At 39.7% G+C, this 15207-nt stretch overlaps 1 protein-coding gene across 1 annotated transcript; it reads left to right on the plus strand.

Moving 5' to 3' along the window:
* Positions 1 to 2373: 2373 nt before the first annotated feature.
* Positions 2374 to 14350, plus strand: pgd (phosphogluconate dehydrogenase). Its single transcript, XM_080445631.1, has 13 exons — positions 2374 to 2454; positions 3977 to 4052; positions 4171 to 4350; positions 4786 to 4851; positions 4939 to 5057; positions 5312 to 5378; positions 5533 to 5667; positions 5907 to 6096; positions 8143 to 8273; positions 8991 to 9124; positions 10090 to 10189; positions 12964 to 13086; positions 13736 to 14350. Exons 1-13 carry the CDS (start codon positions 2447 to 2449, stop codon positions 13853 to 13855), a joined length of 1449 nt encoding a protein of 482 aa, XP_080301757.1. The 5' UTR covers positions 2374 to 2446; the 3' UTR covers positions 13856 to 14350.
* The last annotated feature ends 857 nt before the right edge of the window (positions 14351 to 15207 follow it).

Below are 15207 nucleotides of genomic sequence, written 5' to 3' on the forward strand. Positions count from 1 at the left end.
ACTTTGGTCAGCTTCTGTTGTTTTACATATGTGCTTTATAAATAAAGTTTGATTTGATTTGATTTGATATGTAGTGGAGTAGAAGTAAAAGTACTGAAAATTGGAAATACTCCAGTAAAGTAAGAATACCTCAAAATTGTACTTAAGTACAGTACTTGAGTAAATGTACTTAGTTACTTTACATCACTGTGTGTAGACAGTACTAGTGGGTGGGCGTCTGAGTAGCAGAGATTATATCCAATAGGAGAACTGATATGATGTCTCTGCTCAGATTTCTGAACCAATGAGAGCTTGTGAACAATATCACTGTAGCTTCTTTGACGCCAGGTGATAGGCAGACTTTTGCATGGGCGTAACCATAGGGGCGCAACGGTAGCGGCGTAACCTGGGCGTGTTCATTCAATGGGAACTAGGGAATTCTATTCTAGACCCCATATCCCAGGGAGATTGTCGCACTGTTATTGGCCAATTGCTTATACGTCAACGTCGATGACAGCCGATTCATGAGCCGATTAGCCAATTACGGTGCGACCATCCCATCGGGCTATGGGACCCAAACTTCAACAACGAGCAGCGTTGCCATATATTGCGAGAGAAATAAGCAAATAGGCCTATGAAAACAAGCCCAAAAGAAGCGACTATTGGGCCACATGACATGAGCGTCGGATATTTGAAAATAGCCGATCTACAAGCTTTAACCTGTTCATTACTGATCCATAAGGGCACAACGCGTTGCGTTGTGAGCTTGTAGATCTACAAAAAAAAAAAGGTGAAACATTTTGAATATTTATTTTATATTACATTTTAACACTAATTGATTAATTGATTGATGTAGTTTATTTAGAAAGACATGAGAATAGTACATGACAGTACATAACAGTACATGGAAGTACAAATTCACAATACAAGGTCTACTAAACTGGAAATTCTCATTAAGCACTAATAAGCTTGTTTAAGATGAGAACCCCATGCACACAAATCATGATGTCATATAAGAGGCAGACAGATATACACACTACTATACAGAATGTCATACAATCAGCTTTCAGGTTACTGGTATGACGAGAGAAAAAAAATATATAAATATATATATATATATACAAAAGAGGAAAATGAAGGAGGGGGGGGTATGGGAGGGTAGGTTAAGACTTAGACAGGGGCCATTTTCGAATTGCAGCCTCCTGAAGGTGTATCTTTAGGGCAGTTTTGAAAGTGAGTAGGGTTTTACACTCCTTTACTCCTTTTGGTAGGGCATTCCACATTTTTGATGAATAGCATGAGAACGAGTTCATTCCCTTAGTTGAGCCAAATCTGGGTTGAACATGATTTGTGGAGCTGCCTCTGGTGTTATGATCATGGACTGCATTAACATTTTGGAAGTATTTTGACAAATACAGGGGGATCCCAATGTTGTGGTGTATCTTGAAGACCAGGCCCATAGCAAGTTGCTGTACTCTGTCTGTCCTCAACCCTAAGCCTAGCTGTAGTATACAACCCTCGTAGACGTATTTATGATTCTGACGTTTTCAATCGATTGAAAACGTCAGAATCATAAATACGTCTACGAGGGTTGTATACTACAGCTACCCTAAGCCATCCAATCCTAGCAAAATGAGCAGGGGTTAGATGGGTTCTGTGATTGAGGCCAAGAAGTAGCCTTACAAGTTTGTTTTGGGATGTTTGGAGCCTTGTTTTTAAGGCCTTGGAGGTGTTGTGATACTGCTATAGCATATATCATACTGTGATAATCTGCTATAGCTGTAGTATACAACCCTCGTAGACGTATTTATGATTCTGACGTTTTCAACTGAAGACGTCAGAATCATAAATACGTCTACGAGGGTAATATACTACAGCTTTAAATCTGCTACACAGTGGTCACAAAATACTTTTAGATGGGGGGGGGCAGCTTGTCCCTGTGTAGGGGCAAGATCCAGGGGAAAAAAACTAAAAATCAACACTATAGCAGCCTCTCACCCTATTCTGTTGTAGCCGACCACAGAAAGTTGCCTTTGTTTTCAAGTGAGGCTCATTTGCATTCGGCCGAATTGTTAATGAGTGGCCATTAAAAACCAGTTTAGCCGTCAAACCGGTTCTGGCCCGGTTTGACGGCCCGGTTTGACGGCAGATACCCCCCCCCCGGGGGGGGTATCTGTGGATAAACGTTGACCGGTATCTGTGGATAAACACATTCATTTTGGGGTCCTTGACAAGAAAATGTTTGAGATCCACTGTTTTAAACATTATTAGGAAGCACGCAAGCCCAAAATAAGAAACAAGCCCAAAGGTCGCTTATAATAAGCGGACATGGCAACGCTGACAACGAGGAAGTAGCCAGAGGAAAGAGGAAGCCTCTTATGAATAAAGGAGGATCGGATTTACATGCGACTGTCACTAGAAGACGAGCACTGTCGGATAGCAGCGGGACCCTCCATACAGCACCACCATGGCACAGTAAGTTCCCTGGGACTTTTTTTTCACATTTAGATGTTCGCTGCAGTTGATTGATGTTTGAGTGTCGAAGTCTGAACGCAAAACGGACTAAATAAACTGAACTCACTTCTGCACACTTTTGTTTTATCCGATTTGGTATGATTCAGCTTTCGATAGCTAGCCAACCAGGAATGATGGTACAAGTAGTTCTTCTGTCTTGTCTTGACATGACATTTGACATGAGAACGTGAGACTCAAAAATGTGTAGAACGTGTGTCGGCTACACAGACATGGTTGCGCTTAGACCTGGAACTGTGTCATTTTTAGATTTGAGCTAAAAAGCATTATTTTACACTTTGGCTATTCAAAAATAGCAGATATACAAGCTCATAGCGCGGCACCGAGTGCCGCGCTACGAGCTTGTAGATCTGCTATTTTTGAAAAATCGTGAAAATGTGTGCAATTCTTTGAATATATATATTTTTAAAGCAAACATTTTTAACCCAAATCTTTGCTTCTGGGGGTCTCTGGAACAACATATTTTGATGGGGGTCTGCGGCCAAATACATATAATTTTGGGGGTCCTTGACATGAAAAAGATTGAGCACCACTGATATAGAAACATAGGTTTTTCAGAATACTGTTGAGATTTAGGAGACATGTAGAATTGACTTCAGGTCTCAATGGGTTAAACCGAATCGGGGTTTGCATTTGCTACGTACTGACAGACATTTGAGTTAAATTTCCTCTAGCGAGAATTACTTTTACATGACATCATCATCGCGCCCTAGTATGTGGATTATGTGGGAAGGGGAATGCACGTCACCTGAGCCTCGTTGCAGGTGCAAACAGGTGCTTCTCTTGAATTTGGCTCTTTTTTTGGGGGAAAAACGAATAGATGGACGTCCCTTAGACGCAAGCAACTCGTAGATGATATTTTTAATATCTGGCATCTAGAGTTTCAATACCAACCCTAGACAGCCCATACATCCAAACAGGAAGGTATTTTCTGTCTGCATGGACTGTCAAAGGTTGGTATTGCAACTCTAGATGCCAGATATTAAAAATGGCATCTAAGAGTTGCTTGCGGCTAGACGTCCCGTCTTGATTTGTCAATGGTTACACTATGGTAACTATTGTTTTTGCTACAGAACAAAGTATCACTGGATATGATGATCCGTTTCACAAACTCCATGCTGCTATACCTGTGTTATTATGCACCTCCAAGACTATGCTGGACTCGGCCAGGCCCCCAAATACTGTCTCAAACGATGGCAGTATATAAGGATGTTTTTCAACGTTGCACAACAAAAACATGTTGTCATTGAGCACAATTGCATACTTTTGTGAGAACTTAAGTTGCTTCTTTGTCTCTATATTAGTGTAAATGGTGCTAAAGTTGGTGTGCCAGATGCACAACACGCCCATTTATAAATATGATTATGCTTCCTCAGAGGCTGAGCAAATATCGATATCTCTTTCCTCCATCTCCTCTGCAATACATCAATTTATGAATATGATTTTTATGTACTTCCCCTCACAGAGCAGACATCGCACTGATTGGTTTGGCCGTTATGGGCCAGAACCTCATTCTGAACATGAATGACCATGGCTTTGTGGTAAGCTATTTAATTATGTAATACTTATTTTAACATTATTGAGTGTGTCTCATGAGCTATAGAATGCAGTCTAAACTTGGTCATTTGCTTTCTTCCCCTTCATCCGAAACCTTCGCAGGTCTGTGCTTTCAACAGAACCGTGTCCAAGGTGCACGACTTTCTGAAGAATGAAGCCAAAGGAACAAAGGTGATCGGTGCAGAATCTCTGGAGGACATGGTGTCCAAGCTGAAGAAGCCCAGGAGGATTGTGATGCTGGTCAAGGCTGGTCAGGCTGTGGATGACTTCATCGATAAACTGGTCAGTGGAGTGATGAGTTGATACTGATCATGGTGTTATATATTTTTATATTATTAGTTTGTAAATTGGTTGGGAAATTTTTAATTTACACCAGCCACAATGCAAATAAATTTATATTTTGGCTGGTAATTAATGTTGCTGGCTAGTAGTAGTCTCATGGTCAGATCTCTGCCTACAGTACTGATACAATGGTGACTCGACATATGGGCTTGAAAAGCAGCTGTGCTCTAGTCTAAAATAATGCAAATGTTGCAGAATTAATTTTCCTCTGTGTAAAAAAAAGAAACAAAATCCCTATGAAGTTAATTGAAAAAAGAGTTGCAGCTTCTGCGTTCTGACTGATTCTAATAGCGGTTTTTATTTCCTTTTTTTTTGTGAATTTTGAAAGTATGCTTTCAACATTTGTAAGCTCATGCAACATTTGTTCTACCTAAGGTTCCTCTTCTTGAGACTGGGGACATCATCATTGACGGGGGCAACTCTGAATACAGAGACACAACAGTAAGTCACAGAGAAATTGTGTTTACCTAAGGCATCAGTCTTTACTACTTCAGTTTACGGCATAGTGTTTTCTGACTGTTAATGTAGCGGCGGTGTAGGAGTCTGAAGGAGAAAAATCTACTGTTTGTGGGCAGTGGAGTCAGCGGTGGAGAGGAAGGAGCACGCTATGGACCTTCACTGATGCCAGGAGGGCATAAAGAAGCCTGGTGAGAGACATAATGCTGCACTGATAATTCATCAAGTTGTAAGGGGACCGTGACGGTGTGGGACATCATGCATCCTCATAGAATGAAGACAATATGGATACAAATGTGTTTAATTTAAACAAGGCATCTCAAAACCGTAGACATCTCAAAACATTAGCACACAATGTATTATTGCGGAGTTGCTATTCAGAGTGTGCCACACTGAATGCACTCGGTGAGCTTATCACTGTACGGTTGTGTTGTTTCTCTCACAGGCCACACATAAAAGACATCTTCCAGGGCATTGCTGCCAAAGTTGGAACATCACCATGTTGTGATTGGGTCAGTGAAGCACTATGTTATTGTTTATGTAGAACTATGTACCCCCCCCCCCACACACACACACACACACACACACAAAAGAATGGCTATGGTGTGGATATTATGATGATGGTAAATCTTTAAAAAAATATATATATACTCCTTTTTTCCACAGGTGGGTGACGAGGGTGCAGGTCACTTTGTGAAGATGGTTCACAATGGTATCGAGTATGGAGACATGCAGCTCTGCTGTGAGGCCTACCACTTGATGAAAGACGTCCTGGGCATGGACCATGACGAGATGGCACAGGTAAGGGTGTCACAGTACAGGATATATGCATGGATATAATGCCAGGCTTAAGGGCATGTCGGTTTTCTAAGGTTCTGATCACAGCTTGCATGCCCCCCATTCATGACACAGCACTGTATCTGTTCATATCAACAGCCTTCTTGTTGTGTCGGTTTTACACGGTCATAAATAAAATACCATGGTAAAGTCACCTGCCTGACCTTCTTTTATCACTTTCACCTCTTTACTTTTGCTATTAGACTTTTGACAACTGGAACAAGACAGAATTGGACTCCTTCCTCATTGAGATCACAGCCAATATCCTGAAGTACAAGGACTCGGATGGGAAACATCTACTTCCAAAGATCCGCGACAGTGCCGGCCAGAAGGGGACAGGGAAGTGGACTGCCATCTCAGCCTTAGAGTATGGCACTCCCGTCACCTTGATTGGTAAGAGAGAGGAGGTGGTTTACTGTATTCTAGACAAGGAAGTAGATATTTTTCCTGTTCTCTTCCTCCTTGGCTGGGCGTTTTCAGTCGGTAAACTACATCTGTCATGCTGATGTGGCAAGTAATTCTGTCAACAAACTACTGTAATTACAGTGTAGTAGAGCTAATGGTCACTTTCTTTGCTAATGTTTAGCCTTGTTAGCTAGCAGGCTGCCACTATGGCTTATGAACTCCAAGAGACTGATCAATGGACTGTAGGGCCTTTGCTCCTTAAGAAGATTTGAAGGCTTTTCTAGTAGCCTGCTAGTGCTCATCTGAATTGACATAAGTGGGGATTTGTGATTTGCCGTACTGGTCTTTGGTCTTTGCTGTGGCTATAGCCACTATATAAATGAATGTGGGCTAGCTGGGATTTTAAACAGATTTTATTCCAGAATTAAGTTGTTTTGATAATCAAGACGCAATGCTTCAGACAAGATGCACTCCTAAAGCTTTGTTTCACCACAGCGTCTCTCACGAAAATGTATTTTTAGTGAGTGACACATTGTGCGACAAAGTGTAAATTAGGCCCCTTTCTGTTGGATGTTTGTATCACCAATCACGATTGAAACTTGCATACAGTAAGTTCAATTGCAGTCAAATGAGAAAGTAATACATCTTATTCACTGCTGTACAATTTTGTGTTTTTACTTTATAAGTCCCATCAGCAGTATGGCCTACGAGGTCAAACGGTAGCCAAAATAACAAACTGTTATTATAATTTTAATTTCCCTTGCTATGGCCTCTAACCAGTATTACCAGTCAGTGCCGGGGGATCAAAAATGAGAGGAAGAGATAGAGACAGAAGAAAAGAGCCTATTGTGTGAGAGTTGAGCCAGTGTGTGTCCATGGGAAGGCAAGTGGATAGGCAGGCTCAACAGTCTGCATGGCTGGATTTCCACCCTCGGTAGGGATGACATTCCACACCACGATAGTTGTGACACAATGTATTCTATGTTCCTCTTCCTCCTCATACTTTTCTCTTTTTCACAACTCTGTCCTCTCACCACTCTGTCTCTGTCTCTTGTCGTTAAACCCTATAGCTGTAGCAGTTTTTTTGCAAGTCATGCTTACTTCAACATTTTCTGCCTCATCTTAACCACTTAAGACCTACTGTATATGTTGCCATTAGAACATTTCACAAATTTTACAAGGACTGTACCCGCTGAAATTCTGTGCTATTGTAGGATAGGAACTGGGCATTTAATGCAGTGGAAGTTAACTTCCTTTAAATGTGGCAATGGCAAGTCAGTCTGCTTTTACTATAGTGCTGAGTCATGGTGAACCTCTATTGTCTTTACCGTGGCACTTTGTCAGCCCCGTAAGGTACTTGATGTCAGCCTTGTCTTGGCAGAGAGGTGACAAATACGTGGTGAAACGTTCTTTCATGAAAGGCCAACCATTGAGCTATGCACAGCTTTGGCTTTCTGGTGCTAGCTTACAAAATATCGTTTTTACAACCATCCCTAGCCATCCCAACCACAGACGCTATTTCAGATGCTGCCACTTGGAAAGTGGCTTCACAGCCACAAAGCCACGGGCACTGTGCTGAGAAATGGCTACTTCCACCAGACAATTAGGTTTATGAACAAGCAGACCAGGAAGTAAGAACGATATTAATACGTTTCGGAAAGGCTAATCTCTCCCCCCCCATCTGCATGCGTGTGTCTCTACAGTGCACAGAGGCTGTCTTTACTATCACACACAGCCTCTCACACACGTACCTCAATATTCAACACATATGCACATTGACATGGCATTAGTGGGCTAGCCCTCCAAGGCAATGGTAGGGGGGGGGACAAGGAATTTTACAATTGTGTACTCTTATATAAGATGTAGTAATAAAAATAATACAATCTTAAATCGGTTTTCAATTCACTGTTCATTCAAACTCGGTGTCTGCTTGGCAGAGAGCACAGCAGCTGTGCTTACAACATGTGATGTACTCGACCACCGTAACCCTGTCTCCAATACAACGTCATACAACTCCTTGTCTGTGTCTCTCAGGGGAGGCTGTCTTTGCCAGATGTCTGTCTTCTTTGAAGGATGAGAGAGTGGAGGCCAGCAAGAGCCTGTCTGGGCCCCAGGGAGTCAAGTTCAGTGGTGACAAAACTAAATTCCTGGAGGACATCAGAAAGGTAGAGACTGCACATCACTAAGACTGTCACGATTACATATTTAAGTTGACGATTAACTCTCATACAAATAATTGCTATTAACGATTTAATTGTTTTTGGCATTGAACATTGGAACACATGAATACAATGTTAACTTCTGTTTGGTTTTTAGGCTTCATTATCACAAATTGCACAGGGCAGATATAACAATTAACTTCAATATACAAAGAACTTATTGACACATTTAATACTTTAAAAAAATGTTTTAAAAAATGGTTGATCTACAAGCTTGTAGATCTGCTATTTCTGCTATTGTTAAAATGTTTGAAAATATAAAATGTTTCAACATGGAAACTATTTTGACGATTATGCAAAATAATTGCGGACTATCTCAAATAATTGCTATTTGGCGATTATATTAATAATTGTGACTGGCCTAGCTGTCATTAGTCAAACTTGCACATTGTCAGTGGAATATTGTGACACAGCCAGGAATGCCACATCCACAGCACTATTTAGGCTCACTTGGGATACTTGGGGAAACTCGACATTGGCCGCAAACTAGACGCCCTAGAGAGTCTAATAATGGTGTGACCTCCCTGTCCAATCTTTAGCCATTGTTGATCAGTTATAAGTGGAAAGTTCATGCTTAAAGCACAACCGAGTAAAAATGCAACCGTTTCCCTCTTTAAAAACTAACCAAAATACATATTGTTTCTTATTTACATCTTTTTTCAGGCCCTCTATGCTTCCAAGATAATATCCTATGCCCAGGGCTTCATGCTACTGAGACAGGCAGCCAAGGAGTTTGGTTGGTCCCTTAACTACGGAGCCATCGCTCTGATGTGGAGGGGAGGTTGTATCATCAGAAGGTACAGTCCAGTGAACTCTGGGGCATGCCGTTTCTTCATATCACACCATACTTTGTCCTCCGTCTTGTGCAACCTCTGTCAACAGTCTCTTACTTACTACTGATGGTGAAACTATGGTTAAGTGGTTTGAAGAAGGCTTGATGAGTGAGGAAATGAGTCTTTATCAGTCAGAATATAATTTAACCCATTTAGACCTGAGACCAATTCTAAAAAGGCCTTCTAAATTAAAGACACTTTTAAAACTTTTATTCAATAATATAAAAAAAACATACTCTTTCTAATAACTGTAAAATCATCATTAGCCAGATTTCTAATTCATCATCAAATGTGGTGGAGAGAGAACCAGCTGTATGTTGTAATCCTTATTGAGAAAGGGAAGATAAGGTTTCCTGTTAAATGAGAATGAGAGAGGAATGGGGAAATATCAGATTCTGAAATGTATTCTATACAGTGTGTGCAACCTGGCAAACGTGTTGCATAAACCTAAAACAAACATGACACTCCATTATGACTTCTCATAATCTGTTCTGAAGCTGTACCTTTTTGTTTCAAAGGGCAATGTGCTCAGTGTGCTTATTTGAAGCTTAGTACTGTACATTCTGCCAGGTTAAGTTGAATAGACAATGATTCTTTTGATACACTACTAGTAATTGTAATTATCTAATTTTTATTTGCAGTTTTTAAGGCAGAAGTTCCTTTTCGATAGAAGCCCATTTCCACCAATGAATGAAAATACTGTAAAGGATGATTTTTTTTACATGCAATTCCAATTTTTACCTCTCAGTATAAATGTCTTGCAGTTGCCTAGCTCAGATTTGTAAGAGGAAAAAACAGGGTTCTGTTACAAAGCAATTTCGAGATTTGACTAATTCAGGCCTCTTTACTTTTTTTTTCTGTGGCGGAAATGGGCTTTCATATTTTTTGCTACTGTTGGCTAACATCTTGCGTTTTCCCATCTCCATCAGTGTCTTCCTGGGGAAGATCAAGGAGGCATTCGACAGGGACGATGAACTGCAGAACCTGCTGCTGGACAACTTCTTCAGTGATGCTGTACAAGAGTGCCAGGTAGGAGGAAGTGGTGAATGGCCAAATCACCAAGAATATTGGTGCAAGAATATTTCCTCTTACAGAAATGCAAGGAGGAAAACCATAGTACTGCAACCATCAATTATTTTCTTTGCGATTATTCTATGTCTTTTTTTCTTTTGTAATTAAAACCAATTCTAATATTTTATTTATAATTGATTAAATCAATTGGTCTGATTAACCTCTTAATCCCCATTTCATTGTACAATGGTGTCACGCAAATAGCCAATCTACAAGTTTACAATGCATCACAATGTGCCGTGTTGTGAGCTTGTAGATCGGCTATTTCACTATATTTTAAAATGCTTGAAAAAATGTAATCCTCCCCAAAATCGATTAAATTATTTTATTAAAATAATCGATTAAATTTACTTCACAATAGTAGCTAAAACTAACTGTTAAGAACACTGTTTAGCAGCTGGACATGCATCAGGACATAAACTGGACCAGAGCCATTCAGTCATGACGCATCACTGCAAACACCTTGGAGATCGAGGGAAAATGTATACATTTTTAAAACATGTCATACTTGGCAAGTAACACATTATTTGTGTCTACAACTTAAATGTGGCTACCAACTAAGTGATAGAATCTATCTGAGCCCTGTACATGGGTCTGTTAAAAATCTGATTTGAAACTTTGTGGTCATCAAAGTACCCACAATTTCTGACTTGTACTGTAGTCTTACACTCTCACGGTTACATTCCTAACCTTCACATCAAGTCCATCTGTAATAGTCCATGAGCCAGACAAGATTTCATTATCGAAAGAGTGGGCAAAACCATACCTATATTAAATTGTTTATAGTGTCAATACGAGTAAATAAATATATGATAACTTCTAAGGAGTAGCTTTTTTTTATCAATTGTTTTTATTATTATATCGACAATACAATCATGTTCGAATGGGTAAATTTTTCAACAAAAACAAGATACAAACACATACACAACTTAAAAACAACACAGAAGGTTAATAAAAATAATAATAAAAATAAAGGAGTAGCTTTTTCATGGTTATCACACGTTTTGTTATTTTCCCCATACGTACATGGACACACGGACAGGTGAAAAAATGACAAAATTTAGAAAAGAGTTATCATAATGAAACTTCCTGAGTTGATTACTTACATGAAGACAATGATTTATCGTACTACAAGTTTTCTGAAATTGTATATTTAAATATGCAAATTAGGCATTACGAAAATATGCCCGAATTTGTATAACTTTCCAGAATCAACATTGGAACATTGGACAAAGCCAGAGTGAACATTCTTATTTCATTTTCTTAAGATGTTGGAGTCAAAGGTTTTTAACGAGGGAATATTCAATATCTGGCTCAATTTTGGGGCTCTGGCTCATGGACTAAATGCCTAATTTGCATATTTAAATATACAATTTCAGAAAACTTGTAATACGATAAATCATTGTCTTCATGCAAGTAATCAACTCAGGAAGTTTCATTATGATAACTATTTTTTTAATTTTGTAATTTTTTCACCTGTCATGTACGTATGGGGAAAATAACAAAATGTGTGATAACTATGAAAAAGCTGCTCCTGTGGAAAGGTTATCATATATTTATTTACTCGTATTGACCCTATGAACAATTTAATATAGGTTTGGTTTTGCCCACTCTTTCGATAATCATTTTGGGGGCATTTTGGGGGCTCTGGCTCATGGAATATAACAACAAATTATGCATTTATTCCTTAATCTTACAAGATTTCCCTGACTAAAATCTCCTGTACAAATAAAATGTACAGGAAGAAATGTACAGTATATAAAGCTGGACACATTAAAGTGCTAATCATTCAAATAATGCTTTATGTACACCTGGACAGTGCTTTCTTAATAATAAAGTGTCAGTGTATCGATATGATAGAAGGGAGCACGACGGTATATCGCAATATCAATTTTCTTTTTGTCCCACCCCTATAAGGTAAACGAGCAACACGTCATACATTTTCAGCTATTTTCAGCTGGCAACACCATCATATCCAAGTATCCAGGCTTCAGGGATTTAGAACACTGTTTGGCAGCAGGATATGCATCAGGACACAAACCAGACCAGATCCATTAAGTCATGACGCATCACTGCAAACCCCTTGAGGATTGAATAGTGTTACATATGACAATGACCAACAAAATTTGGTGGATAAAATGCTGTGTGAAAGCACTGTTTAATACCTACGTAGTGACAATACTAATATGATGACTCATTTATGAAGACATCGCCCCAATGTGACCGATGACAGCGCGAGGAGGAGAGGGTCGGGTAGAAAAGAGCAACTCCTCCCCACAGGATTTAAACGTCTCCATGCAGAGTCAGACAGGACAGCATTGGGGGGTTTATAGATGACGATATGCAGCCTTATACAGACATGGAGGATGCAGAATTTCAGCATAATTAAAGTGAGCCACGCTATCCCCTCTCGTCTGTCTATTAATTATAACTTCATGATACAACTTCATTGTCAGACATGACAAGAATTGTCCATGTCCAATACAGCCTACATGGCTATCTCACTACAGACGGATGGACCTCCTAACATACCTAGTGCGTTTAAAAATAAAATGCACTCAAAAGTCTATTGATGGTACAGCAAATGCCTCAGTATTTTACCATTTCCTAGTTGACTTGTCTGAGTCATTCACATCCCTAATTGCAATCCGCTTTAATATAGGTTTTGGGGTATTAACTTTGATTCATTGTGCATCTAACCATGCTTCGGTCTGTTCCCATTCTTGCTGTAGGAGTCATGGCGCAGGACAGTGAGCACAGGAGTCCAGCATGGCATCCCCATGCCCTGTTTCACCACGGCACTTTCCTTCTATGATGGTTACAGACATGCAGTGCTGCCAGCTAACCTTCTCCAAGTAAGTCAGTTGATACATAGTGGAAGGCTAACCCCGTCTGAACATATGGCCAACTGTGGGGAGTGCATGAGATTAAAATGGTCTTGTTGTGTCAAGTAGCTGGTTGTAGTCTGTCTGTTTTGGTCCTAGTGGGCTTTAAGACGGTGGGCCCCATATTGTGCTGTGCCTTATCCCTTACACTTAATCTTATTAGGCATTTTTTATTTTATTTTGAAAAACTAATTTATTTTATTTTGAAAAACATTTTAAAATAGTCAATCTACAAGCTCACAACGCATCTGATTTTAAAAGGTTTTTCAAAATAATGAAACATGCCTAATAAGAATAGGCATAAGGGATAAGGTGCCACGCAAGCTAGGGCCCCGTGTAAGGTATGAGTTTCTATATCCTTGAGTAGACTTGCCAACGCTGAGCTGTCTATTTAAAACCTCTTACATAAACCTGTTCAGAGTATTTAAAACCAATTTAAGAAACGTATCGTCATGGATCAGCATAAAAAGGAAACTGCTTATGGGATGGTTTCTTCTTTCTCACCTGTGTTTGTGTGTCTGTCTGTATCCTGCAACCAACTGGCTACCTTAACAACTGAATTTACCTTTGGAAATAATCCACACTCATTAAAATTGTACCTTCTCTGTTCTCACCTTAGGCCCAGAGAGACTACTTTGGAGCCCACACATATGAGCTGCTGTCCAAACCTGGCACCTTCATCCACACCAACTGGACCGGTACTGGCGGAAACGTGTCCTCTTCTTCCTACAATGCCTAAGGTGCAATTCCACATCTTGTGTACACACAATAAAAAAAAATAAAACAAGGCTGAAGACCAAGGATGTGGGCAGCTGCCCATGAAAGTATTCCCATTACACATTCCTTCTCTCCAGACGGGCCTGAATATTGTGAGACCCAACATATCCCACTTGAAAACCCCTAAATACAACTTGTATTGAAATATTCAAAATAACATTGTTACTATTTTATTTGTATTGAAATATTCAAAATAACATTGTTAATATTTTATTTATAATGAAGTGGAATCATTTTAAGTATACATGTGTACTCCTACCACTTTTAATTGATGGAATGTGTTCTGATATAGGGCATTTTTGGTTAGTAAAAAAAGGCGGACAAATGTGTCTCCTTCAGACACGAGATGGTCCTATGCTGGCTATCAAACAGTCATGTTTGGCTCAGAGTTCAAAAGGTGAACCGTTTGCACTGTACTGTATTAGGCTAAATAAAGACCTCAATCCCTTTATAATAAGCTTGTATGGTTCTTACTCCCTAGCCAGGTGCAACAGGATTGTTTGTGTGTGTGTGTTACTCTTTATATAGCCATGAGTAAAATTAGGCAGCACCTGACTTAAGCATACCATATGTTTTAGTCAGTTGCTGCTGTGTACATTTAAACTGTGTAATACCCGGTGTATATATAAATTACCTGTCTAGTCCAAAACTGAGACCATTGTTACAGTAGGCTGGTCAATTATTTCCCCCCGTCAATAATACCTATTGTATTTATATTGTTATCGTTGATTAGTCAGACTGCCACCTTTTACAACGAGGTAACTTAATGATCGTGGAATGAGCAACACAGCTAAACATGTGGGTAGCGCCCCCAAAAATATGCCAAGATCCCCTAATATGCTTCTGTTGGTATTCGCAGGTTGCTCAAAACAAGAGCGATTACCAAGAGAAGCATATTGGGGGATTTTGGCAAGTTTTTTGGGGGGGCGCTGCGCTACCCACACGCTTAGTTGGGTTATTCATCTCACGATTGCACAATCCTTAGTTATACATCGTTGTAAAGGTGACTAATCAACAATAACGATATAAAATACGATACCGATTGGTATCATTGAAGGGGAGAAAAAAATCGACTGTCAGTTTGGAATGTGGATAAATAAACTGTTTGGAAACTTTTCATTTCACTGGTCCTACATTGGTGCCATGTATTGGCGTCTCTCAATCTGTACTTGCAGTTAATGTCCAATAGATGGCCCCTGTGGTTCTTTAGGTTTTCCAGCAGTATCTGAAGAAGGTAGCCTTGCTGTCCAAAATGTTGGTTTTCAGTTTGATTTTACCATACAGGACACAGCTTAAAAATATATAGTGTGTGTA

This window comes from Gymnoscopelus braueri (genome assembly GCF_963280865.1).
Source record: "Gymnoscopelus braueri genome assembly, chromosome: 12".
In the NCBI taxonomy this organism is placed as follows: domain Eukaryota; kingdom Metazoa; phylum Chordata; class Actinopteri; order Myctophiformes; family Myctophidae; genus Gymnoscopelus; species Gymnoscopelus braueri.